At 53.5% G+C, this 26,651-nt stretch overlaps 1 protein-coding gene across 1 annotated transcript in view; it reads right to left on the bottom strand.

Moving 5' to 3' along the window:
• The window catches only part of LOC111096475, a 143,805-nt gene extending 117,492 nt beyond the window's left edge, over nt 1-26,313 (bottom strand). The window contains exons 1-12 of the mRNA XM_038540358.1: nt 25,890-26,313; nt 22,493-22,546; nt 21,204-21,364; nt 16,875-16,945; nt 15,140-15,305; nt 14,900-15,034; nt 14,043-14,223; nt 11,493-11,623; nt 5,703-5,806; nt 3,279-3,444; nt 548-733; nt 260-412 (exon numbers count right to left, since the gene is read on the bottom strand). Of these exons, the coding sequence (XP_038396286.1) occupies nt 260-412; nt 548-733; nt 3,279-3,444; nt 5,703-5,806; nt 11,493-11,623; nt 14,043-14,223; nt 14,900-15,034; nt 15,140-15,305; nt 16,875-16,945; nt 21,204-21,364; nt 22,493-22,546; nt 25,890-25,986 (1,605 nt within the window). The 5' untranslated portion in view covers nt 25,987-26,313. The remainder of the gene's footprint in view (nt 1-259; nt 413-547; nt 734-3,278; nt 3,445-5,702; nt 5,807-11,492; nt 11,624-14,042; nt 14,224-14,899; nt 15,035-15,139; nt 15,306-16,874; nt 16,946-21,203; nt 21,365-22,492; nt 22,547-25,889) is intronic.
• Between the last annotated feature and the right edge of the window lie 338 nt (nt 26,314-26,651).

Genomic DNA, 26,651 nt, shown 5'->3' with positions numbered 1-26,651 from the left:
GTTTGCAGCACAGGACGGCTTCTATACGGTTTGCAACCATAGGCTTGTTTGTGCGTTTGGTCGCTAAGTAATGCCTCCCACCAGAGACAGGCTCCGCGACATCAGAGACCTGACACCTATTCACACGAGGGCCCAGTGCATAGTAGGAGCTCAGTATACCTATGATGAATGAATGAACAAAGAAGTGAATTAGCAAACGGTGGTTCGAGAGCCATGGCCACCCAATCGTAACCCCAGCGAATGACATGCAGGAGCTCACGTTTGCAGAGCAGGGGACCCTCCGGAAGGCCTGGATGGCCCCCAGGCGGACCTCAGGGGGGCAGCCCCTCTGAGACGCGCAGGTGCTCAGTGTGGGGCTGAGAGCTGTGGCCGCCAGGCCCGCGTTGCCAATCGCCTTCAGCACAAGCCGGAGCTGGAACGAGATGGCAAAAGGGCCTTCAGGCCTGGGGAGGGGGGTGCTCAGCCCACCCACCCACGCAGCAGTGGGCTCCCCTGCATGGCTCGGGCCCCACCATGGGGCTGCACCTGGGATGCCGCTCATCCTCACCTGGTCAGCGTCCGAGGGCTCCTGGAAGGTGCAGTTGGCACCCAAGGCCTGTCCCAGGGTCCTCACGAGGGAGCCGACACCAGGCAGCTGTCCACAGGGCCCGTCCAGGGAGGCACAGAGGTTGTGCACCAGGGCCGAGATACCAAGGAAGGCGGTGGGGCTGGCCCCCGAGGTGTGCAGGAGCGGCTGGGGACAGAAACCGGCCCCCACCTGAGCCACCTGAGCCACCCTTCAGAGGCTTTGCCATGTACAGATGGGCCTGCACCCTGGTGCACACAGATTCCTAAAAAATCCAGAGGCCTGGGCTGGGCCCCCCACCCTGAGAGTCTGTAGGAACCGGTGTGTGGTGGGATCTGTCCACCGGGCACTCTCGAAAGCACCCAGGCGGCCCTCTCTGTGTATCCAGGAGGGAGGACTGTGCCATTGGGCTGACACGTGACAAGCGCAGGACAACTGATGATGTCTGAAGACAGTCTGGGCTGTCACAACGGAGAAACAGACCTGCTGGCATCCAGCAGGCCAAGACCAGGGACACTGCTGACGGCACTCTAATAACACAGGACAGCCCCAGGTGTCAACAGCGCCGAGGATGAGAACCCCCGGGGCTCACCAGTTTGGAGGAGCAAGGTGGGGGTGGTGAGGTCCTCTGAGCAGAACACGGCAGAGTGGCCAGAGGTGTTGGAGTAAATGGTTAGCAACCACTCCCCCCGCCACCCACCCAGGGGGGAAACAAAAGTCCTCACGGGTAACATTTGCCAAGTTCTGTGGTGCAAATGCTCCCACACAGTGCTCGCCACTCGCTCGCTGCAGGAAGAGCCCCCCTGAGCGGGGAGTGGCTGTCATGTGGCAGGTGCACGTCCACCGTAAAATAAGCCCAAGGGCAGGGATGCGGCGCCGCAGCAGAATTAGGCAGTAGGTCTCGATCAGGGCTTTTAATGTTATTTCTCTACCTGCAGGCTTAGATAATCTTTCATAATAGCTGTGTTCTATGGCCAGCTCCAAAACGGCCTGAAAAGTCAACTCTCCTTACACCTGCCCCGCCTTCGGGCACATGCTGGGGTCCGCTGGGTCTGTCCCTGAGGAGCAGGAGACCCCGGCCCTCCTCTGGGGGCCAGACTGCACTCCCCATCCGGCTCAGGTGGCAGTGGCAGCAGCAGCTGGGCCCAGGCTGAGTCAGATCAGGGGCCCACCCCAGGTGCTCGTGCTCGACAGGGCGCCGCCCCGATCCTCAGCCACCCCTACACCAGGGTGCAGGAGCCTTCTCCTCTTCCACTCCCCACCCCTTCCAGGCTGCAAAAAAGCAACCTGCATTGCCAGCACTTGCCCGGCACATACCTGGCACACGCCTGGCACACCCCCAGCACTCATGCATCCTTGTGGACTGGACAAGAGAACGAGCGAACCAGTCCAGACAGGTGCAAGCCCTGGTCTGGAGGGCAAGTGAGGCAGGTGAAGGAGATCCTGGCCTCTGTGAGCCGAGGGACCCCACTGGCTCTGCTCACCCCGTCTCCCTGACATAGTCACAGCAGCAATACCAGCCCCGTGCATGTCACTTGGCACACATCCCAACAACGCATGAATCCACAGAGTCTCCCTATGTGTTACCCCTACCACATAGATGGAGAAACGAGGCACAGAAATTCAAGTGGTTGGCTGAAGGTCAAAGGGGCAGAGCTGGGATTGAATCTGGGAGTCTAGAACAGGGAGTCTGCACACTTAGTCACCTCTCTTGTACAGAACAAACAAAGGGGGGGGGCAGGGAGGGAGGGCCGGTCTCCAGGAGACTGAGCCTGCCAGCCCTGACTCAGCCCTGAGAGTCCCGGAGAGGCTAGCATTGCAGGTAGCCAGAGTGTCACCTGCCAGGCCATGAAGCGTGGGCAATGCCCCTGGCGACCCAGCCCAGGCCCCGCCTGCTGAGCCGAGCCAACCACACAGCCAACCCCAGAGTCAGGGGTCAGGGGTCAGGGGTGAGCGCTCCCTACCCTCTGCCTGCCCAGAGAGTGAGCCCCAGCCTGACCAACACGAGAGACCCAAAGATCCTGCTGGCGAGGCAGGGGTCTCTGCTGCTCCCGGGGACCCTGGCTGGCCCATCACCGGCGTGCTCACCCCTGTTCCCTGCGATGTCCTCTGAATCCCCACCCGCTGCCAGCCTGGCACAGCAGGGTGAGGAGCGACAAGTGATGGTGCCCCCAGAGCGAGTGAGGACACAGGCCGTGGAGGAGGAGGGAGCACCCGCCTCTCCCCAGGCGAGCTGCCCGGCCTCTGTGGACCTCAGTTTCCTGCAACACGGATGCCCTCAAAGCCCCTCGGTCCCAGAGGCAGGCTCACGGTTACCCAGGACCACTGGGTTGTTAGAAACCCTTGGCCCACCGTCACACACGGTTCTTGGCCTCAAGACTCGGTAGACGTATTTGTTTCCGATAATGGGAACAGCTCTCACTTACGAGGCTCAGACTCGGTGCCAGACCCCAGGAGAATCGGTTTGCACACATCCTCCTGCATCTTACCACCAGCCCAGGAGGGAGGCACCGGTTCCCTTCCCGTCAATCAGATCAGAAAACGGGCCCAGAGAGGTTAGGTCACTTGCTCAGAATCACACTGCTGAGACTCGAACCCAAGACCTCTCTGTGCTGGTGCAAAGCCCCGATCAAAGCAGGTCACCCCCGGTGTGCAATCAGCAGCCAAGTGGGGAAGGGATGACAGGGGCCCAGGTGGGGAGCGGGGGGCTCACCAGCAGCATGTGGACCATGGCATCCGTGGGCTGCGGGATGAAGGCCAGCGACCAGAGCCAGGCTTCCGTCTGGTCCACCTCCACCTCCCCGGACACGATGAGGTCCTTCATGAGGCCCACACAGGGCTCGGTGCCACAGGAGGGCAGGGCGTCCACCAGCGGCTGCCTGAGGTGGAGGGACACCGAGGGACGTCACAGAGGCGGCCCGCATGTCCTGAGCACCTTCCAGGCCTCACCTGGAGGCCGACTCAGGTCATCCCGGGGACGCCAGGAGGCTCCAGGCAGCACGACGGGCACGTGTCCAACATCACACGCCTCAGAAGGGGCTGGGCCTGGGACCCGGGCAGCCTGGCTTTTAGGGTCCACGGGGACAACGGCAGCCCAGTCCAAACCCTGCCAGGTCCGCCCGCCCAGGAAACCCGCAGCTTCGGGCAACACGAGCCCTGTCCACTGTTCTGCTAAAACCTGCCACGGTCATGAAGGAGGGGCAAGGACCCCGGCACCGAACCAGAACCACCCACTGGCAGGTTGCTGCTTGTGCCCTCAGCCCCAGGTCAACATCAGGCCTCTGCTTTTCTTTTCTTTTTCAAGATTCCAGAAAGGTTCAGAAGCTCAGAAGACGTTCTCAACCTTTATACAACAGTAGGCTCTGAGTGGGGACAGAACCGAACGGGAGGTGGGTTCCCGGGTCACAGCAGAAACGAGAGGCGCCATGAGCCAGCAGGGTGCACAGCTGTGGGTGCACGGGGCCACCCCCACCCTGGTGAGGGATACCCGTGACTGCAGATGGTCAGACCCCCACCCCGACCCACATACACACCCTCTGCCCATAAACAGTCTCTGGCCTCAGCTTGCTCATCTGGGGAATGGGAATGCCGATGTACAAGCCCCCTCACCCCCAACATGCCCGAGAGTCCTTGGGAACACAGAGGTCACTTCCTCTCAGCAGCATCCTACCCGTTCTTTCCACCCCTCACCCTCGCACCTCCTCTTTTCCCTATAGTTTTGGGCCCTGGGGACCTCGGTCTGGCCAGAAACAGAGGCGGCAGCAGGGGCAAGAGAACTCGAAGAGCATGTGTCTTCTCAGAAACTCCTGGGCTTGGGATGAGCCTCCCCACCTCCCTGACTCCCAACATCTATTTGGACAGCGGAGACACGGGCTTGTAGGAAAGCTTAGGGTAGCAGGTGGGGTATGTCCCTGGGAAACAGGCAATTCCCTCTGAAGACTCCAGGCCCTTTTCTACAGGAGACATAATTAAACTGTGCCTAAGTCAAACATCACATATTTAAGCCCAGAGGTACTGGATGGAGAAGCAGAGACCACTGGGGTTCAAATCCCAACTCTGCTGTGTGACTTTGGGCCAGTTTCCTAACTGCTCTGTGCTTTGACTTCCTGCCACAAATGTAAAGTAGGAACATGATAAAGCCACCTACCCCACGAGGTCCTTGTGGGGGTTAAACCGGGGAATACAGGGGCGCCTGGGTGGCTCAGTCGGTTAAGCATCTGACTTCTGATTTCAGCTCAGGTCCTGATCTCAGGGTTGTGAGATCAAGTCCCATGTCGGGCTCCATGCTCAGCGTGGAACCTGCTTGAGGTTCTCGCCCTCTGCCCCTCCCCCTCCCCATGCACTGTCTGTCTGTCTCTCTCTGATAATCAGTCTTTAAAAAATAAAAGTAAAAGAGAGGGTTTCAGAAGATGATGAAGCATCTTAGCCATTAGGTTTTGCAGTCAGTCAATTAGACATTTGGTAATGCTGATTTTGCACTCCTTTTTTTTTTTTTTTTTTTTCCTTTCGTATTTTGGAGCTGATAACTTTTTGGAGACCTTTTCAGGAGCCTTTGAGAAAGTCACGCCTCCGGATCTCTCAGGGTCCTGAAGAGCGGCTAGATTTTGGGAAGGAACCGCAAGCTTCCCCTCTGCACAGCCCTGAGCTCACGAAGCTCCTTGGAGACACCCCCTAACCCCCCGGCTCCCCGGTGGACCCCGGGGTCTCTATATACACCCCCCCTTGCTGGCCCCACATCAGCAGCATCCAGGTGGTGGGATCCCAGCCTGGCCGACACCCCCACCTATGGTTAGAGGGGTACCCAAGGCACATTGGAATGCTAATTCCAGCTCTCCACAAGAGGGTCCCAGTCAGGGAGGGAACAATGCCTGTATTTATACTGCGGGGCCTTTCAGCTTTAGTCCCAAGAGGGCTCGGTCCGTGGGAACCTCCGAGCTCCCCGCTTAATCACCTTCTTGGCAGCCATCCCCAGACTGAAAGACAAGTCAATATCCCAGGGATGAGAGGAGATGCGATATCACCATCCACCCCTCAGTGGGGACCTGGGACACTGTCAAGACCACCCAGCCCCACCAGGACCGCCAACCAGCTCCTGGTCCCCTCCCCACCTCCCACGTCCCTGCAGGAAGGTCCTTACCAGTTGTCCCGGCATTTAAAGGAAGATTGTCGCCACAGGGCCAACAGCTCATCTGGGGAGAGGCCCTGGAGCTCAGACACCAGTGTCAGGAACAGTTCTGCAGCCTGGGAATCAGAGGGAGTCAGCATGAGAGACTAGGCAACCTGGGGGGGGGGGGGGGGGTAGCGGGGGGACCCCAGGGTTATCTCAGCCATTTCCCTGCCTTCAGACAGGACTGCAAACAGAATGCATTAGCATTTTCCACTTAAGGTAGCTCTTTTTTTTAAAGTTATCTATCTATCTCTCTATCTATCTATCTATGACACAGAGGCAGAGACCCAGGCAGAGGGAGAAGCAGGCTCCCTGCGGGGAGCCCAATGTGGGACTCGGTCCCAGGGCTCCAGGGTCACACCCTGAGCCAAAGGCAGAGGCTCAACCACTGAGCCACCCAGGCGCCCCTCCACCTAAGGTATCCTAAGACCCGACGAAATGAGGCCATGTAGCTGGACTTCTCTCCACGGAATCCCTGGCACACAGTCCACCCCCTTTTTAAATTCTTTATCAAGTATTCATTGAGCACCAACTACGTGCTAGGCTCTGTGCTCGGAGCCAGACAGGATACCTGCACTTGTGGGCTTTACACTCTAGTAAAAGCTCAGTAAGTGTTCACGTGGCCACGACCTAGATATTACAGGGGTCTTAGCATATTTCATACAGTTAGTGAGGTGACCATCTTTTTTGTCATTTTTAATGCGCAAATAGGTAAATGAGAGAAAAAAGAAAAAAGTAAATGTTCTTCAGAAGTATGAGCAGTGATGGCTAATAATGGGTGGTTTGCAGGCTCCGAGCCTTGTCTGTAGGCCTGACCAGCACAGCCTCTGAGTGTCCAAATATGCACAAGGACATGAAGGACTGTATTCAAGAGCACGCACTCCTTAGGCTTCAGCAGATACTTGGTTTGGTCCTGGCTCCCTGCTGGCAGCCCCCACGCTGCCCCCAGGCTTGGGCCAAGGCCAGGACTGGGCCTCACACCCACACCTGGCTGACCAGGGGTCCTCTGGTGCTGGGAGCACCCTGCCTACCCTTGGGCTACCCTTGGCCTGCTGTTACTTCTTCACACAGGGCCCACAGGCCAGGCCCCTGTGTTTGGGGGCGGGGGTGGGGGTGACTGCCACTGTCATGACTGGTCCCCAACTGCCATGAGCCATAAAGACGCTCTGTCACCCCAGCTTGGGGCAGCCATCCCGGGGCCCCTCCATTCCAGGATTGCTGCCTGCCTTCTGGATGGGCTCAGATCTGTTTCCCTCCACCTGGGGGCTGCCTTTCCCCAGCAACACCCACAATTCTCTGGGCCTAGACACGCACACTTTTGAGCCCCCCAGCAAGTATGCACGCTGCTGTGCCTGGCTGAGCATCATTCCCCCCTGGGGAAGGCCAGTGTCCACCCTGGAGCACTTTTCCTCCTCCGGGGAGGCCTCCAGCCCCAAGCATTGGGCGTCAGGACTAGCTTTCCAGAGCCAGGCACAGCAGGATGGATCTCGGCAGGTCATCCCGGTTCCCCCTCCAGCAGGGAGAGAAGCGAGAAGCCTACCCGCTAATAACAAGAACACAGTAACAGCACCACCAGCACCAGCACCCACCGCTTCGTACGGAGCCCCTACTGTATGCAGGCACCATCCTAGGCTGTGTGCCTGCATCATCCCATCTGACTGTCGTGATGCCCTACGGGGAGCAGCTATCACCAGCCCCACTTAACAGAGAAGATTCGAGACACTCTGAGCGCTTAAGTCTGGTGCCCATGGCCTCAGCACTCCTAAGTGGCAGAGTCAGGAGATGAACCCAGGCCACTTAGCTCCTAAACCCACACTCTTAACCAGTGTCCTCCGGGCCAGTGGGCTGGGGGAAGGATGGGGAGAATGACAAAACAAACAAAAACAAAAACCAAAAAAACGCAAGGATAAGGAAAGCCTGCTGTAGCATCTTCTGGTTTCCTTGGTGCCGATTCTCGCACTGCGGCCTCTCCTGCTGCCCCTGCGCTGGCCCTGGACACGGGCTTGGGAAGAGCAGCGTGACGGCTCCAGAGCATGTGCTATTTCCACATGTGGTGAGGTGACAGCAGGTGCAAAGGACCTGGAGGTCACGGGCAAACTACGGCCTTGAGTACTCATTACTTTTATTTCTAACACAACTTCTTTCTTTCTTTTTTTTTTTTTTTTTAAGATTTTATATATTTATTCATGAGAGACAGAGAGAGAGAGAGGCAGAGACACAGGCAGAGGGAGGAAGCAGGCTCCATGTAGGGAGCCCAACATGGGACTCGAACCCGGGTCTCCAGGATCACACCCCAGGCCAAAGGTGGCTCTAAACCGCTGAGCCACCCGGGCTGCCCTAACACAACTTATTTTTGACCCACCCGTGAATAATGACTGTGTTTAACAACCAGCCCGCAGGATTCCTACTATCAGCCCTGATGCACCACAGTCTGTCTACACGGTCTCTCCAAACCTTGGCTGTACACAGTCGGCACTTAATAAAGGCCAGTGACTCAGGCTTCCGATGCTTAGGAGGCCGGATGGTAACCACGAGCAGGTGCCCTCTCCCTGGCATCCTCTCTGGAGGGAGGTGACCCCTACCCCATCCCCGATTGATGCTCCTGGCTACACGGCCTGCTGCCCCCCACAACGAAGCTCCGGGGCCTCTCCGCGGGAGGGTCAGGCTGGGGAATTTGCTCTCTATTGAACACGGAGTCCCCGGTTTTGTTTCCAGACTGAAAAACCAATCTTGTCTCCTGCCCAGCAACAATGGGGACGGGCAAGGGCATTCCAAGCTCAAGCCCCGGAGGTCGGTCCCCCGGGCAACCAGGCGGGTCCCCTCAGCCCTGGGGGGGACGGTGGCAAAGAGCTCTTGGTGTGCAATGAGGCATCCCTGAAAAAGGCCCTCAGCAACCACCCCCAGCCCGGGGGGACCTTCCCAGTGGGAACAACTGACTTCCTTTCTCGAGCTGTAAATCCAGAACAGCCGTTCTGTGGCCTCTGCGGCCTGCCTGCCAGTCTCAGGGAGGGGATGCCTCGCCCTGAGCCCCCTCTGCCAGGGAAAATGCCCAGGTCAGGGGGTCAGAGGGTGCTCTGGGGCCAGAGGAGAGGAAGTGGGCCTGTCCTGTGGCTTCCCAGAGCACCACGAGGTTCGGCAGCACAACAGCTGGCACGTAGGCCACAAGGCGGCCCTTCTCAAAGGGGGTGACCGTGCTCCCCGGGGAGACACCAGGCAACACCTGGACACACTTTGGGTTGTCACCACCAGGGAAGGGGTGACGCTGGCATCTGGTGGGTAGAGGCCAGGGGTGCTGCTCAATAGCCTGCAAGGCACAGGATGGCCCCAGCCATACAGGATGATCTGGTCCAAGCTGACAGTAGCACCCAGGTAAGAACCTGTGGGGCCAGGGTTGACAGCTGGCCCGGTGACTTATCAGCTGGTGGCCTGGAGCACCACCTAGGGAGGCAGATGGCCCTTCTCTTTGGGCTGTTCTGACTCCCAGGAAACCCCCAGTGGGGGAGACCCACTCATCAACAAGCTGGGAGCCTGCCTCCCAGCTCGCAAAACAGTGAAAAGCCAGCTGCAGTGTATCTCTGCTATATACCCAGAGGTACACAAACTATATCACGTGTGTGTGGGGGTGTTCAAGACACACCCAGTATACACACACACGTATACACATGTATTTCTTCAATACATTCTACTATATACTTAATATGTAGCCAATAAATACAATCAATAGATAGTGTCTCTATATACTCAAAATACTATAAAAATATGTATTTTCTCAGTGTCTGTCTGAATCTGACCCTGCCCTCCCCACCTCCCACTGCCACCCCAGACCACCCTACCTCATGTCCCATCGCATTACTGCAGGAGCCCCCTGAGCTGGGCTCCCAGCATCCCACCTGCCCTCAGTCTGTTCTCCAGCCTTGGCCAGAGCACCAGTGTTAAGATGTCCATCAGATCGTGACCTCCGTTCTCTGCACAACACCCTCCAAGGCTCCCCACTACCCCAAGGAAAAATGATCTGTGTGCTCCTCCAAGGGGCTGACCTGGTCCCCCTCTGGCCCTCGGCACCAGGCCCCAGCCACACCGCCCCCCTCCCCACCCTGCTGCTCAGACTAACTCCCCCAGCAGCAGGTCCTGCCCTGGAGTATCTGCGCTGTTGCCCTCCCTCCACCACCACCACATCCTGCCACTCCTTCACACCTCTCCTGAAGGTCACCTCCCCAGGGAGGCCTCCTGGACCATCCATCATTTAAAATTGCACCCCACTCCAGAGCTTCCTTGGTCCCCTACTTCTGTCCCTGCCCTACTTGTCCCTCCAGGGCCCAGGACACTGGTTTATAGGTGTTTGTGGGTCCCGACTCAAACACCCCAGGCACCCCTGAAGCTGAGCAAGACACAGGGACCTAGGTCATCTCAGCCCAGCCCCCAGGGATGGAGGCAAATTAACCCCCACCTAATGCCTCTGGCCCACTCTAAGCTCCTGAACAAATGCTTCACCTCACAAAGGCACAGCACCCAGGGGGGCCCTTGGTGCAAAGAATTCCAGCCTAAGGGCGCTCCTGGATCTGAGGGCAATGGCTGGATGGGCACAGCCTCACAACATCCTCCTGCATCCTGACTTTATATGAGAAACTCCAAGACCCCCAAAGCTGTGCCCTCAGATGCCTGTTCCCAGCCCACACCTGCCAGGTCAGAATACCAAGGCTTGGAGTCTGGGCATCTGTATATCCCAGAAGCCCCCACACCTAAATGATGCCAGGAAAGCTGAGCTTTGGGAAGCGAGGGGTGCCTGGAACACTTGGCACCATGCCTACAACTGGAGACGGTGCCCAGCTCTGCACATCCCCTAAACAACCTATTTCTGTTCCCCAAATCCCGGGTCCTGTGTAAGCAGCCAGTGAGGCGGGTATTATCCAGAATAAACAAACAAGTATAGTGTGAACCCTCCCAGGCTATTACGGGATCAGAGGCAAAACACCCCATTGTGCTCTTCTCAGCACACAGGCGCTGGGGCCTGAATCAGAAAACCCCCCGCATCTCTCATATGCCTTCCCGGAGAGGCCCTGGCTCGCACGCTAAGTCAGGAGCAACACCGAGACAGGGCAGAAATAGTGGCTGCACTGAACATCTCCAAAATCACTGGTGGTGGCCCCCAGAGCTGTGAAAGGCAGGGCTGGTGGGACAAAGATCACTGTGTGCCTAGAATGTTCTGGAAATCACCCTGACCATGAGACCCTGCAGGAGCCGGTCCCACTGCTCCTCACTGTCAGGCTCCAGTGAGGCTGGGCAGCGTGCTCCCCAGACACATCCCCAGGGCTCAGACTCTGGACTCTGGTCCTTTCTAAGCTCTTTTCAGAGCTTTCCCCTAGATTTTAAAGCGACCACGCCAGGTCTCAACTCCAGTATCTTCCGCTTTAGACTCCCAGTTCCAAAGTGGTCACTAAGCCACCTGGCTACCATGTTCAGAAAGCTAGCCTGAGGGCTCAACAGGACTGTTTGTCTATAGACAGATGAAAGAAAGGCCTCATCTTTGCTCATACCCCACCTATATGGGGGTACAAGGCTTCACACACACCAGCTAGATCTCTTCCCCTTCTTTTGCAACCAGGCACAGCCTTGTAGTGCACAACCTGTGCAACTGTACATAGTAGCGCTGATCCTGAACATGTAGGAGGGTAGACCATAAAGGATTTAGAAAAAAAAAAAAAAAAAGGTGTTCCAGGGATCCAGGCCAGATTCTAGCCTAGGGCTGGAGAAAGCACTTACCTCAAAACTCGTGGTCTGAGCCAGGCACAGCATCCTCACCAATGTGGCCGCTGTGACTACTGTAGCCTGAGACTGTGTTTCCTCCCATTCGTACAACAGGCTGCTTGGAGTCACATCTCCATCATCTGGATCTGATATGGGAAGCGCTAGTTGGGGATGACCATATGGGGGAATGCCAGCATGAGAAGATGTTCCCCTGAGGGCCACCCTCAGCCCTACCAATGCTTCCTTCTGCATGCTCCTGACAAGGGGTGTGGCGGGGTGGGGACATGCACAAGGAAAATCATGGCAGTGTTGCTGCTACCAGCAAAAGATGGGAAACAACTTTTATACCCATCTGTGGGGGACAGTCAAATAGGCTAACTCCAAAGCCCTCTGGGGACTGACAGAGAAAACATGAAATCAAAGATTATTCAGAAATAAAAAGGTCGGACACCTCCTACAATGTGGACAAACACTGAAACATACTAAGTGAAAGAAGCTAGTCACAGGAGGTCACAAGCTATAGGATTCTCTCTACATGGTATGTCCAGATTGGGCAAATCCAGAGAGGCAGAGCAGTTGCCAGGGGCTGGGAGGACACGGGGATGATGGCAGACGGGCCGGAAATTTGCAGAGAGATGAAAATGTTGCAAAGTTGACTTCCACCGTAGGCGTACCACTCTGACTATACCAGAGGCCATCGAATTGTCCATTTTATTTTTTTAGATTTATTTATTAATGAGAGATGCAGAGAGAGAGAGGCAGAGACACAGGCGGAGGGAGAAGCAGGCTCCATGCAGGGAGCCCGACATGGGACTCGATCCTGGAACTCCAGGATCATGCCCTGGGCTGAAGGTAGGTGCCAAACCGCTGAGCCACCCAGGCTGCCCTGAATTGTTCACTTTAAATGGGTTAAATGTACAGCAGGCAAATTAACATTTTTTTTTTTAATTTAAAAATAAGAAACCAAAAACACTTAGGAGGTGCCTGGGAGGCTCAATCGGTTGAGCATCCAACTCTTGGTTTCAGCTCAGGTCGCGATCTTAGGGTGATAAGATCGAGCCCCGTGTTGGGCTCTGCACTCAACATAGGGTCTGCTTGAAATTCTCTCTCCCCCTTTCTGTCTCCCCCTGCTCACTCACTCTCTTTCTTAAAGTAAATAAATAAATCTTTAAGAACAGATAAATAAAACCTGGGTGGACACCTGGGTGGCTCAGTCAGTTAAGGGTCTGCCTTCAGCTCAGTCATGATCCTGGGGCCCTAGGATGGAGTCCCGCACTGGGCTCCCTGCTCAGCAGGGAGCCTGCTTCTCCCTTTCCCTGTGCCATTCCCCCTGTCATGCTTTCTGGTTCTAGCTCTCTGTCAGATAAATAAATAAAATCTTTAGATAACAAATAAATAAATAAAACCACTTATATCTTAGTGAAAGAAGAAAAAAAAAGATGAAAGGTTCATTCAATTCAGTGGGGAGCCAGAAAGTCTTGACACAACTAGCTAGATGCCCAGTCCCTGCTTGCATGGTGCCCAGAGCTCAGGAGGCAGGTCAGCCTGGGCCTTAGCCAGTGTTCCATGAACCAGAGAGGATGCTGGGAAGCCCCAGGGCTTCGGTCCTACCTGCCAGGTTCTCTCCCTGAGGTGGTACGGTGAGCCCGGGCTCAGAAACACAAGAGCCACCTGCCAGAGCTACAGAGCAGAGCTGGGGGTTAGAGTCTCGGTTCTGGCTCTCACTAGCTGTGTGACTTCAAGCCCTTTTACCCCTCAGAGGCACAGTTTCTGTATTTGAAAATGTGACTAATAACAGTACCTTCCTAATGGGCTCATAATAAAAACTGAATTACATAATCTACCTAAAACACTCGGCACAGCGCCTGGCCCACAGTAAATCCTTCCCAAGTGTCAGCAATAAGAATCATTTTTATTACCCAGAGAAATAGTTTTTCAATCATGAAAAATTATCTTTTTCCCTCAGATGCATGCCTTGCTTCTCCCTTTCCAGGCAAAATTAGAGGATAGAGCCAAGCCCCAGGGAATGCTATGCGTCGGCAGAGACTTCCCAGAAAATCAGAAGACCTGAGTCAGCTTGCCCCCCAAAATGGTCAGGTCCTCAGATGGAAGATAATATTCTCCCACAAGATCAGGGAACCAGAATATTTTTTTCTAAGATTTTATTTATTTATTCATGAGAGACACAGAGAAAGGCAGAGACACAGGCAGAGGGAGAAGCAGGCTCCCCGCAGGGGAGCTCCGATGCTGGACTCGATCCCAGGACCCCGGGATCACGCACTGAGCCAAAGGCAGATGCTTAACTACTGAGCCGCCCAGGCGTCCCAAACCAGAAGATTCTATCTCCGCTGAAGATGACCAAGGGAGAAGGTCAGACCAAGCCTGAGCCATCTGAGCCAGCAGAAACTTCTAGAAAAAGAGGCTGACTCTCCTGAAGATAGCCATTTTCAGAAACAGTTCAAGACAGACAGGGACAGAGGGACAGAGCCTAGGCCTGCTTGAGCCCCTCTACCAAAGGAAGTCTCGGGGCTCCTCTGAGGGGTCCCCACATCCACCCTCGGTCACCTGTGACAGCTGGATCCAGGGACATCTCACGCAGCAGGGTGAGCGAGGAAAGCGTCCGCATCTGCACAGCACTTGCCTTCTCAGAGAGGGGCCCCAGGGTGTGCAGCTCCGTGCAGGAGGCCTCCCTCAGCACGCCAGCCTGGAAACTCTGGAGGCAGGTCAGGCGGGAGGCCAGGCCGGCCTGCTGGACCATGGAGGGTGAGGAGAGGCAGGGGCTCAGGGGAGGCCCAGGCAGTGAAAGAACCCAGCTGATGGGGTCCCTGGGGGGCTGGAGGGAGCGAGCTGGGGTACCCTGGGGGCTTCAACACGGGACCTCAGCTTCCCCTCCAACCTGGGCTGTGGTACCAGCAGGGCAAGCAAAGGCTGATGGGGTGGGAGGTGGGGTGGGGGGAGAGCACAAGGGAAGCTAGAAAAGTCCCAGGAACAGGAACTCCAGGGCAAGTCAGAAAACCTGAGTTTGAAAATGAGAAACAGCAGCAGCAGCTGCATGGGATTCCAGACACCAAGACTTTGTATAGAACTAGTTCACCGCCCCAAGGATCACCTCTTATCCTTCCCTAGAAATGTGCTATTAACAAAACCTGTTCTCTGCAAGGAGCTGGGGGGGGAGGGGCAGGAAGAGGGGGGTTCCAGGCTATAGAGAGGAGCAGTGGGGAAAAGAAGAGGGAGAGGAGGAGGGAGATGGGAGGGGAGATGGGAGATGGGAGGGGAGGAGAGGAGGGAGCAGAAGGGTTTGGAGGGAAGGAGAAAGAGGGGGAGGGAAAGCAGGGGGCTGGCCGGGGGCTGACAGTGTAGACCCTCCAGGGGGGTGAGTTAAAGAGGTAAGAGGGGAAGGCAGGCTGGCCCAGGACACTTACCTCCTCCCCGGGCAGGGCCTGGGCACGCAGGGAGGAGCGCACTTGGCGAAGGGAGCAGCGCGCCAGGTCCTTGGTCTTGCGCAGCTGGTCACCCTGTGGCCGGTACGTGGTGGGACACCTGCCCAGGACGTCCACCTGGGAGAGCGCGGGGACCCCGTCAGCCCCCTGTGGGCCCCCTGCTCCCACCCCCGCACCCCCTTACCCCTCTACCTCCCTACCCCTGCAGGCTCCAGGCCTCACCTCCTCAAGGATCTGGGGGTCACTGGCTCCAGGGAGACCCTGCAGGAGGCTCAGCACCCCACGCTTCACATTCAGCGCCCAGCGGGGCTCTGCACGGCGGGGACACAGGTGGGCCACGCGCCCGGCCCGCAGGACAAAGGGCAGCGGGCTGCGGCTCAGGATGGTACTGGGACAGGTTGGGGCCAGTCAGGTGGGGGCCCTCCCAGGAGCCAGGCCACCTGTTCCCAGCTGGGGCCGCGGAATCCCTGCTCCTCCTGCTATAGGTCAGTCCACGTAGGAACACCCCTTTCCCCCCCAGGGTACCCCCACACCTCCCACATAGCCTTGCTTCCCTCCAGCTGGGTTCCCCAATAACTTCTGAATGGACCATAAGAGCAGCCAATTCCTTGCTCAAAACTGCCCCCCACCCCGGGGACTTATTAACCCTTAGACCAAAGGTGCCTGGGTGTGCCCAGCCTCAAAGAATAGATAACTGCGCTTCCAAGAGCTCTCTGAATTCTGAAGATTCTCATTTTCCCAGCCATCTGGGGAGGTACCTAGCATTGCCCCCACCCCACTATAGAGGAGGAAACTGAGGCTCAGGGCCAGAAAGTAATGTGTTTGGGGCGGCAGCTGGGATTCAAACCCAGGAAGTCTGGCTCCAGTGTCCTGGGTCTCAGAACCCCCCCCCCCCCAGCTCCCTGCAGGGAGTGACCTGAGATCCCATCGCTGTGCAGAGGAGGAAAAGAGGCCCAGAGAGGGGAAGCTCCTGGAGGGGATCATACAGCAAGTCAGGGAGGAGCTGGAACCAGAATTCAGCCCGATGCTTGTCTTGCCACCCCTCACCTGGCTGAAAGGAGCCTGTGTCCTGCATCTGCCAGGTGAGGGGATAGGAGGACCAGGGGACAGGCAGCCAAGTCCCCACTGTCGTGTGTGTGGGTGGAATAGAGCTAAATTCCGGCAGCTAGCCAGCAAAGCAGAATTTGGAGGGACAGAGGTGGCTTTTCCTGTACCTCCTGAAGGTCACTGCCCCCTCTCCAGCTCCACCTGAAATCTGGGGGCCTTCTGGATAGGTAGCCCCCCTCGCCTGGGTCTCAGGCCTGGTGCTAGAGCAATGCAAATGGTGCCCACCCCTTCCAGAATAGCAAATGTCAGTGTGGCCTCAAGATGCTGACAAGCCCCAGCCCTCTGACTTAGCATTTCTGATGAGGAGCCCAGGGACAATAGGCTGCACTGCCCCCACGGAGGGGACCACCCGAAGCCTTTCAGCGGGGATCCATCTGCCCCTTGGCCGCATCCCCCGTCCCTGCACCCCAGCACAAAGGCTTTATTTTTTTAACAAATGAATTTGCAATAAAAAAGGAAGAGGAATCTGCAGAGATGGGCTTGTCTTCAGTCTGGCAGCTGGACTGAGCTTTGAGGCCACAGAGGCCACTGTCAGGGAGTCCTGGGAAACCAGCCGGAGAGAGATTCCAGGCTTGGCCGGGTCACAAAAGTGAGGCTTAGCATGGGAAGAGAAAGGCCATGGGTCTCCAAGAAAAGCCCCATCTCAGCAGACACGGGGAAGAGAGAGGGGTGGGCTTGAATGAGTACCCAGTGTCTTCCAGAATGTACTCAAGGACAATGCCCAGAGGATGTTTGACAAACAAAATCTGGGCATGCTGGGGGTGACGGGCAGGGAAACAGGAGGTGAGTTCGGTCCACCGGTAAGGGAAGGCCATCTGAGACTTCTCAGGAGCAAGGCCTTGTGTCTTACCTTAAGTTCTCCGACTCCTTCAGAGCTGCCACCTTGGGCCCCAGGATGGATGTCGCCTGGAAGTCTTGGAGCTGAAGCAGAAAGCCCCATGAGCCAGTGACCTCTCCTAGGACACCCTAGGATCTCACCAACACCCCAATCCACGAAGCAGTTCTGGGGCCCAGCACAATATACAGCCCCATGCTGGGGGCTAGGCAGAGAGATCCCTCCCTTGAGCAGAAGGTTCTAGATCCTAGGTGGTGGATGCCAAATACCTTCAAAGGATAAATCATTGAAACCGCCAGGACCTATCATTCCCTGATAAATGTTCAGAAAGGTCCCACTAGTTTCTCATTTTGCCCCCAAGGCCATGGAGGTTTGGGTTAGAGATTCATATGACTACACAGTATAAATAAAATAGGTTAGGATTGTAAAGCAAACAAACAAACAGAAAAAAGACTTTGCCCGCCATGAATAAAAAACTTGGATGTCCCAATAGCACTATGGGTATATATGTACATGTGTGTACGTGTACTTATTGCCAAAGACAACAGTCTTTCTAAAGATGAAAAAGAAAACCATCCCCAAAAGTTGCCTCTTGAGAGATATCTCTTAAGAGATAACTAATATCACTTTAAAAAAACAAAAAGACTCTTTCTCTAGAACAGTATTAGGTTTATAGCCATATTGAGAACAACATAGGGAGATATCCCATATACCCCATATATACCCGTATCCTTCTCTATTACCAACATCCCCACCAGGGAGGCACATTTATTACAATCAATGAACCTGAAGACACATCATCATCACCCAAAGTCCAGAGTTTACACCAGGGTTCACTCTTGGCAGTGTCCCTTCTATGGGTTCGGACACATGGATAAGGATGTGTGTCCACTATTATGGTATCATACAGAGCGGTTTCACTGCCCTAGGATTTCACTTCTCCAAAGTGACTAATCTTCACTCATCTGGCCTAAAACCCATTTCCAATCTCTCCTGAAAACCAGCTCTCCTCCCCCAACAGAGGGTCCGTCATCTCCCCAGTCACCCAGGCTTGACACGTCGGGGTGAAGTACAGCCCCACTTGGTATCTGGAGGTTGTCCTGAACAATGAATCCCTCAGCCATGGAACTGATACCACTTATTGTCTGACCACTTGTTTGAATGCTACCCATTGTAACTGTACTCCATATGCTCACAATTTTACATGGAGACATGGAAGATATTTTTTGAAAACCTACTGAACTGTATACCTAAAAATGGGGCACCCGGGTGGCTCAGTCAGTTAAGTGTCTGCCTTCGGCTCAGGTCATGATCCCAGGGTCCTGGGATGGAGCCCCACATCAGGCTCCCCACTCGGTGGGGAGTCTGCTGCTCCCCCTGCCCTCACCCTGCTCATTCTCTCTCTAATAAATAAATAAATAAAATCTTTTTTTAAAATGAGTTAAAAGGGTCACCTAGGTGGCTCAGCAGTTGAGCATTTGCCTTCGGCTCAGGGCATGATCCTGGGTCTGGGATCGAGTCCCACCTCGAGCTCCCTGAGTGGAGCCTGCTTCTCCCTCTGCCTGTGCCCCCCTCTCTCTCTTTCTCTCGGTGTCTTTCATGAAAAATAAATAAATCTCAAAGATTTTATTTATTTATTTTACAGGGGAGGAGGGGCAGAGGGAGTGGGGTGGGGAGAGAGAGAGAGAGAAGCAGACTCCCTGCTGATTGGGGAGCCCAATGTGGGGCTCAATTCAAAACCCTAAGATAATGACATGAACCAAAATCAAGAGTTGGATGCTTAACTGACTGAGCCACCCAGGCACCCTCTTTTTAACCCTTTTTAAATTAAATTAAAATTTTAAAAAGATTTATTTATTCACGAGAGACACAGAGGCAGACGCTTAACTGCTGAGCCACCCAGGCATCCCTAAAAAACACATTTTTAAAAAATGAAGATCCAATACATACTAGGATGTGGATGAACCTTGAAAACATTATCCTAAGTGAAAGAACCCAGACACAGAGGTTTACATATTGATTGTGATAAGTGATTGATAAGTGATTCCACTTCTAGGGCATACCTCATGAGCCCTATCATTCCTATAGGCAGGAAGTAGACTAGAGATCCAGGGGGCTGGTGGGGAAGAGTAAAGGGGGTGTTATTGTGTAATGGGTGTAGTGCTTCTGTTTGGGATGATGAAGAATCAGCTGGAGTCGTGTAGCGGTGATGGTCACACACACACCACTGTAAATGGCGTTTGTTGCCAATAATTATACCCTTAAAATGGTTAATAAAATAATATGGACACATGGGTGGCTCAGTCAGTTAAGTGTCCAATTCTTGAATCTCAGCTCAGGTCTTGATCTCTGGGTCGTGAGGTCAAGCCCCATGCTGGGCTCCATGCTGGGTGTGGAGCCTGCTTTAAAATGTTAATTAATTAAATGTTAATTAATTAATTAACTAACTAAATTTTGTGATGTATATTTTACCCCCCCACACACACACACACACATATACAAAGAATAAGAAGAAGCCAGACCCAAAAGGAAAAGAACATCCTGCATAATGCCATTAGAAAAAAAGTCCAAAGACAGACAAAACTAATCCATGGTGGTTAGAACTCAGGGAGGCCTTTGGAAAAGTGACCATGAAGGCAGCTGGGGGTAGGGGGTTATATTTTGTTTCTTGATCTGGTGGTAAGTACACACACATGTTCTGTTTGTGAAAATTCATTGTTCTGAAAACTTATTTTCACACTCTGTACACAAAAATCTATATAACTGATTACCTCCTGAGTGGCTGTAAAATTTTCATTTTTACCAAAAATCTTTGATATAAGCTATTTTATTTTCTATTCTTGACAACACTGGATGTTATCCTTTTTTAAATTGTTTTCTAAAGAGTGCAGGTAGGGGGAGGAGAAGAAGGAAACAGAGAATCTTAAGCGGCCTCCACAAGCAGCGTGGAGCCTGACACCAGGCTCCATCTCACAACCCTGAGATGACAACCTGAGCCAAAATCAAGAGTCAGATGTTCAACTGACCAAGCCACCCACAGTCCCATCAGTTTTTTTTTAATACTAAAAACAAAACAAACTAATGAGTCAGCAGCAGCACACAATTTGCTTTGTGAAAACTGGTCCTGCAGGTACAAAAAAAAAAAAAAAAACCTAGCTTCTGCTGGTATTTTGATGGACATGAGTGGACAATAAAGACACCAATGAAGTGGCAGGTCTGAGTAGGACAGACATTTTGGATAGTTTAAGAATTCAGAGGCATCTCAGAGCCACCCCATGAAAACCCCATCCTGTGATCTACATGAAGACATTAAAAAAAAAAAAAAAAAAAGTTTTGAGAAACTCTCATCAGCAAGCACTCCAGGCGGTTCAAAAATGCTTCTCAAGCATGGAAGATTCCAGTGAAACTAAGAGGCATTTATGCAGAGTGGGAGGGTCTGTCCAGGAAACACATGAGAATCATCAGAAAGGAGACAGGAAAGAATGGGCAGGCACTTCCACTTGCAAGAACACGAAGGAGCTTTGGGAAAAATCTTGATAAATAGAAACCTAAGACCACCAAGTCTAGCCCATAATTCTGCCTCAGCTGAACCCAGAACCACCACCACCACTCTGCCTTACTATTTGCCTTTAACCTGAGCAATGGACCCAGGCACTGTAAGGAACAGTGTCCAGTATAAGGCCACCCAGGACAGGCCTGGAGGTGCCAGGAACTCCAGGATCACACACTGAGCCGAAAGGCAGACGCCCGACCGCTGAGCCACCCAGGCATCCCTTCATTGGTGTCTTTATTGTCCACTCACGTCCATCAAATTACCAGCAGCAGCTAGGGTTTTGTTTTTGTTTTTTTTCCTGCAGGACCAGTTTTCACAAAGCAAATTGTGTGCTGCTACTGACTCATTTTGTTTGTTTTTAGCATTAAAAAAAAAAAAAAAAAAAAAAAACAGACACTGAGTATGTCTCCAGTCTGTTCATTTGCCTACAAGGCCGTGACTTGGTTTGGCTCTGTTCACGCTTGGGAACCTACAGGTTCCCCAGCTTTGACATTCATTCCTACCAAGGACACAGCATTGTCCCCATCCCATGGTTCTACTTGCTCCAAGGAATACCCTCACTCTTTTTTTTTTAAACCATTGCTATTCCCCCACTGAGCACGTCCTACAACCAAAATGGCACCACATTCCCACATTATCCTCTGGAGTCCCGACTAGTTGATTTTGAGATTCCTCAGAAATCTCTTCTCCATTGGAAAGTCTGGGAGGGGAGGGCGGGTCTGTGGCTCCCCCTTGCCCCCCACCCCCACCCCAGTATCACTGTGACCTCTTGGTTGCCCAGAGACACTCACCCATAAGGCCATCTGGCACGGGCCAAGCACATCGACCATGACCAAGCCTTGGAGGCCAAGGCCACCCCTCTCCACTGGGTCCCCCTGCAGGCCAGTACTGGTGTTGGTGGAAAAGTGATAGGTGTATCTGGTGCCCACAGGGAGGTGGGGATCAGCTGACCCTGGAGAGCAGATAGAGGGCCCAGTGTCACCTTGATGACCCATCACCCTCTGGGACCCAACTCCACTGAGACTGTTTAGACATCCTCGTTCCCACCTCCCTCCCTCCATCTGGACCTCCCAGTGCAGGGGAAGGCTGGGGGTTGCTGCACACTCCTAAGAGGGTGAAAAAGAAAGTTGAAATTGTAACAGCAAGCGCTTAGTAACCGTTAACCGGTGTTCTCAGATGCTAAGGCCCCCTCCTAAGGGGGTTACATGTCATCTTTGGCCTCTCCCCACTCAATGTGACACCCAGTCATGATCACCAAAACTATCTCTAGACATTGCAAAGATCCTTGAGGGGGCAATCATCCTGATTCAGAACCACCGAGTTACACTTAAGTGAACCTGTCCAGGCTCCTTCACAAACTCTGAAGTGGGTGCTCTTATTGTCCCCATTTCACAGAGGTAGGGACGGAGGCTCAGAGAGGTTACCTAACTCACCCAAGGTCACAGCTGGGATGCCAGCCTTGGAAGCCCAATTCCTCTCCCACTGCCTTGAGGACAGTAGCGTGTATAGGAGAGGGTAGCCCTGGTCCTTTACGGGGTGACCTGCCTCCAGGGCAGTGGGATGGCAGGAAGGGCTGATTTAGGGAGCAGACATCTCTATGCTTTTCTAAGCTTCTATGTAGGCCAGGGGACCGAATGTAAAATCCAACTCACTATGACACCCCACCCTTCTCTGGGGTTCGCAAGGGAATTAACATTTCAGGTGCTCAATCAAACACAACCACACCTTTCACTCCCAGGATGCTTCTCTCCCTCCAAAGAATTTGCCCTAAGGTCCTCTCCTGTACTCCACCCCAAAATGCAAACAGAGTCACCCAGCACAGGTGTTTATTCTCCCCCGGGGACCACAAGGTAGGAGGCCACTTACCTTGGGTGTGGTGTTTGCTTCTCTAACAGCCGATGACCAGGTGGCCTTTCCCGCAGGCCTCTCCTGGGAACGGGGACGTGCCCGCTGAGGCTGTCCCTAAGCGCACCTGGCAGCTGGTCGGCTTTGCTCCCACACACCCCCCACCCCACCCTCCACCCCATCCAGTCTCCTGGGCACCCGAGGTGCCATAAGGTCTCCCGAGAGACTTGCTCACCTGTGCACGCCGTCAGGCAGGAGGCCGCCTGCCTCACCAGCGAATCCGGTATTTCTGAAATCACAGATCAGATGGCACGAGCGAGGGCAAGGCTGGGAGGAGGACAGCCCCGACCCATGGGCCCCGATCCCTGCTTGTGGATGGGACGTTTAAGGGTCCAAGGGGATGAGAGATGATTGATGGCAGCTCTCCTCTCCCTCACAGGGCGGGGAGTGAACGCCCCATCCCTCACCCAACCTGCTCCTCTTCTTCCCCGGTGCCCACACCACTGCCCTGATTGCTTCAGCTGGTGACCCGGGAGTCCTCTGCGCTTCTACTCTTTTCCCTTATTGCCACCCCCAAATCCAGCACATCAGCACCCTCTGCTAATTGCATCCACAAATGCAGGACCTCCTCCCTCCCTCTATCCACCTCTCCCTCCATCTATCCATCCCTGCCTTCCTCCTCTCCTCTCTCCCTCCCTCGATCCCTCCCTCTATCCATCTGTCCCTTCCTCCCCTCCACCTATCCATCCCTCCATCTATCTATCCCATCCTCCCCACCTCCATCCATCCACCATGCCTCCCTCTCCATCTCTTCCTCTTCTCCCTCCCTCCAGCTCCACCTCCCTGGCCATCACTCTAAGCAAAGCCATGCCTTCTCTTGCCTAGATGATTGCAGTGACCTAACTATCCCCCCACCTCCGTGTCCATAATTCATTGTGCACAGCTAGAGTCACCTTAAAACCCTAAACCTGATCACATCCCTGCTGGTTTAACAGCTCCTAGGTCCCCTGCCCACCACCCCTAAGCCACATGCACTCATAAGGACGTCCTTACCGCAAAAGCTGGCCTCTGCTTGCCTTCTGGCCACATCTCATCCTGCCCTCATCCTCCAGCCACACTGGCTCTTCAGCTCAGGGCTTTTGCACATGCTGTTCCCTCCTGCCTGAACACTCATCCTCCTGCTCTCCACACTCCAGGCTCCTTCAGATCTTGCCCCAGCAGGGCCCTCCCTGACCACTGTGGACCAACAAAGCCAGACCAGCCAGACCAACAGGCTGTAGCAGTGAATGATGTTGTCTAGCGCTGCTCCCCGGTGGGTCTGGGGCCACCTCATCCCTGCCCCCCCCCCCACCATGACCACCACCTTCTCAGCTGCACAAGTCAACCACAGAATGAACAGCGTGGACTCCGACCTCCTTAGCCCCTACCTCAGGCCACTGAGGTCCCTCTGCAGGGAATCCTCCAGCCCTCTTTGCCAGCATCTCTCCCTCCACCTATCCCAGCCTAAGGCCTCCCCACTTCCCCCTCCTGTCAACCCTCATCAACCAGCCACTTGTCTGGATCTTTCTGGGCCGCGATCAGCCCTCCTGGAACAGCCTCAGCCGGGTGTCCACCTGCAGCCGTGTTCATACAATGGCTTTCCAACAACACCCTTTCTATCCTCAGAACCACCCCACTGTGCCCAACTGCTAATCATTACTCCTGCCCACCTGCTTAATTTCTTGAAAGACAAAGCACTTCCCCCAAATAGGGGAAAGTGCATTTTACACTGTCTTGTTTGGAACTTTGAAACAACAGAACATGGTAGGATATTCCCACCTCTCAAATGTTTTGTGTCGTCTAACAAAATGCACTTTGCCTTCAAGTAGAATATCAATGGATAAAACCACATTTCAGAGACATTTAACTCAATGGATTTCTCTTCCAATTTTACTCCAAGTCTTTGATAACATGTATTCTTGGGCACCAAATTAACCTTCTTTATGTATAAATGTTAATTTATGCATCGTCATTAAACTCCCAGTTGTGCACAGACCCAGCAGTCTGCTTGTCTGCTCATCCAGCAACCTCTACATGTGCTTTCCACCAGCCACGCTGCAAAGCAGCCAAGCCCGCAAGCCCCCATCCACCAAGAGCTCCAGAAACAAGGTGTGTGCAAAGAGCACTGAGCTCCAACCAAGTTCCCTTCCTCTTCTCAAGCACTTAAAAAGATAATATTCAAATTAAAAGAAAAAAGTTTCAGAGCGATTCAATAATCCTACAAAGGAGGGGGAAACACAGAGTCTTGAGAGGTAAGAAATCTTCCTTTTGGCTTCTACTCATTTCTAGGGAAAGACTCAAAGGGACTGAACTTGATGTGATCTCTACAGCCCAGGAATGAAATCGGATCCCATTTCAGCTTTCTCAGATGTCAGTTCTGGTCCCCACTCATTCATTTATCCAGCACAGATCTACAGAGCACCTACTGTGCACCAGGCGACAAGGGCTGAAAATATAGCAAAACAAAAAAGAAAAACCCAAAAACAAAAAAACAGCCACAATCTGACCTGCACCATCCCATACACTAGACGATGCCAGCCACGCGTGGCTTTTGGGCATCTGCAATGTGGCTGCTGTTATGGAGGAACTTTTCATTTTGTAATTTGTTAAATTTTGTCATTAGTTTAATTTTAAAATAAAAAGCAATACTGAAGTCAGTTATTGGAAAACCTAAGTATGCTTAAAACGACTCAGTATACGAAACTCCTTTTTCAACTCGGAATCTTAGGAAATGGAAATACACATCAAGTATTTGCAATGGATATTTAGCATTCAAAGTGAAATATGGGGGCACCTGGCTGACTCACTTGGTAGAGTGCATGACTCCGGATCTCAGGGTTTTAAGTTCAGGCCCCACGTTGGCTTTAGAGACAACTCTAAAACTCTAATAAAATCTTCTAAAAAACTGAAATATGCTCTCAGTATCAAATACGCGCTGGATTTCAAAGAACAGAAAACATAGCTCATTAATCCTTTTTGACATTGACTACATTTTCTTTTTTTCTTTTCTTTTTTTTTTTTTTTTTTTTTTTGATATTGACTACATTTTCTAATGAGATTTTGGCTCTAGTGGGTCCAGTAAAATATATTCTTAGAATTAATGTCACCTGCTCCTTTTTAACATTTTGTAAACATGGCTGCTTGGAAACTTTCACATTACATATTTGGCTCACAATATGCTCACAAATTGCTGCCCGAGACCCTTCTGCAATAAACAGACAACAGATAAAAGCTCATTTCACCCAGTTGCCCTGCATCAGAGAGCTGCTTATGATCTTCAAGCACACCCACCTCGCACCCCGCAGACAGCTAAGCATCCCCATACACAGGCCCAGGAGCCCTGGGTCAGCATTTCATCCCTCAGGGTTACAGATCTGGTCTCAGTTTTCAGAGGATGTTGGTGGAAGACAGGACCAAGAAATGAAGGATCCACCTGTAAGCTCTCTCTCTCCTTTTCCCCGTGAAAGGCAAAACCGAGAAAGGCAGGGGAACAGGGGAACAGGCATCTGGCTACAAAAATACAGTCCCAGGTGGATGAGCTGCTGTCCCAGCTTCGTCCCAGACAGAAACAGGACCGCAGCAGCTTTACTTACCCCCCAAAGTCACTGCCACCAGCGCCCAGGGCAGGACCAGACCGAGGAGCCCCATGGGCACCAGCACCGCCACCAGCCCAAGGGAGCCCCACACCATCAGCCTCTCTCCGATGGCACAGGGCACCCTGAAAGAAATTTTCTTTTCCAAAGGGGCGGGTTCAGCCTGGATCAACTCTCTCAACCCAGAGCCGGTGGGAAGGGGAGGAGGGGGGCTTCCAGAGCAAAGCCCCAACCAATCAGAAGCCTCCAATGAAGTTCTTAGGGCTCTATCCGGGAGGAGGGGGGGCTTCTGAGCAATGAGGGGGAAAATCCCTTTTCAGTATAGGGGAAAGAAAGGTTTGCCTCTTCAAGCCTTGTAAATGGAGCTCTCAGGGCAGAAGGCAAACACGGTTTTGATTTTTTTTTTAATTGGGGTCTAATCAAATTGACCATTTTAGCCACTTTCAAATGGCAGCATTGAGAGCTTTCACAATGTCATGAAACAAACCATCATCACTGGCTTGTGAGGTCTGGCTTGTCTGTCCCACTGCTCTGGGTAAGCGAAGCCAGGCCTCAGCAATGGCTGTCACCTAACAGGGGACAGCTGCAGGGTCTTTCAGAGCTCAGGCTCAAGGCCTCCCTCCATGACACATTAGGACAGCAGTTAAGAAGAGGCAGGAAGGGGTACACCTGGGTGGCTCAGACCATTAAGGGTCTGCCTTCCGCTCAGGTCCTGATCCCAGGGTCCTGGGATGGAGTCCCGTGTCGTGTCGGGCTCTCTGC

The sequence above is a fragment of the Canis lupus genome, chromosome 6, assembly GCF_011100685.1.
Source record: "Canis lupus familiaris isolate Mischka breed German Shepherd chromosome 6, alternate assembly UU_Cfam_GSD_1.0, whole genome shotgun sequence".
NCBI lineage: Eukaryota > Metazoa > Chordata > Mammalia > Carnivora > Canidae > Canis > Canis lupus.
Note: the sequence above shows the minus strand (reverse complement) of the source record. Positions and strands in the feature narration are given on the sequence as shown.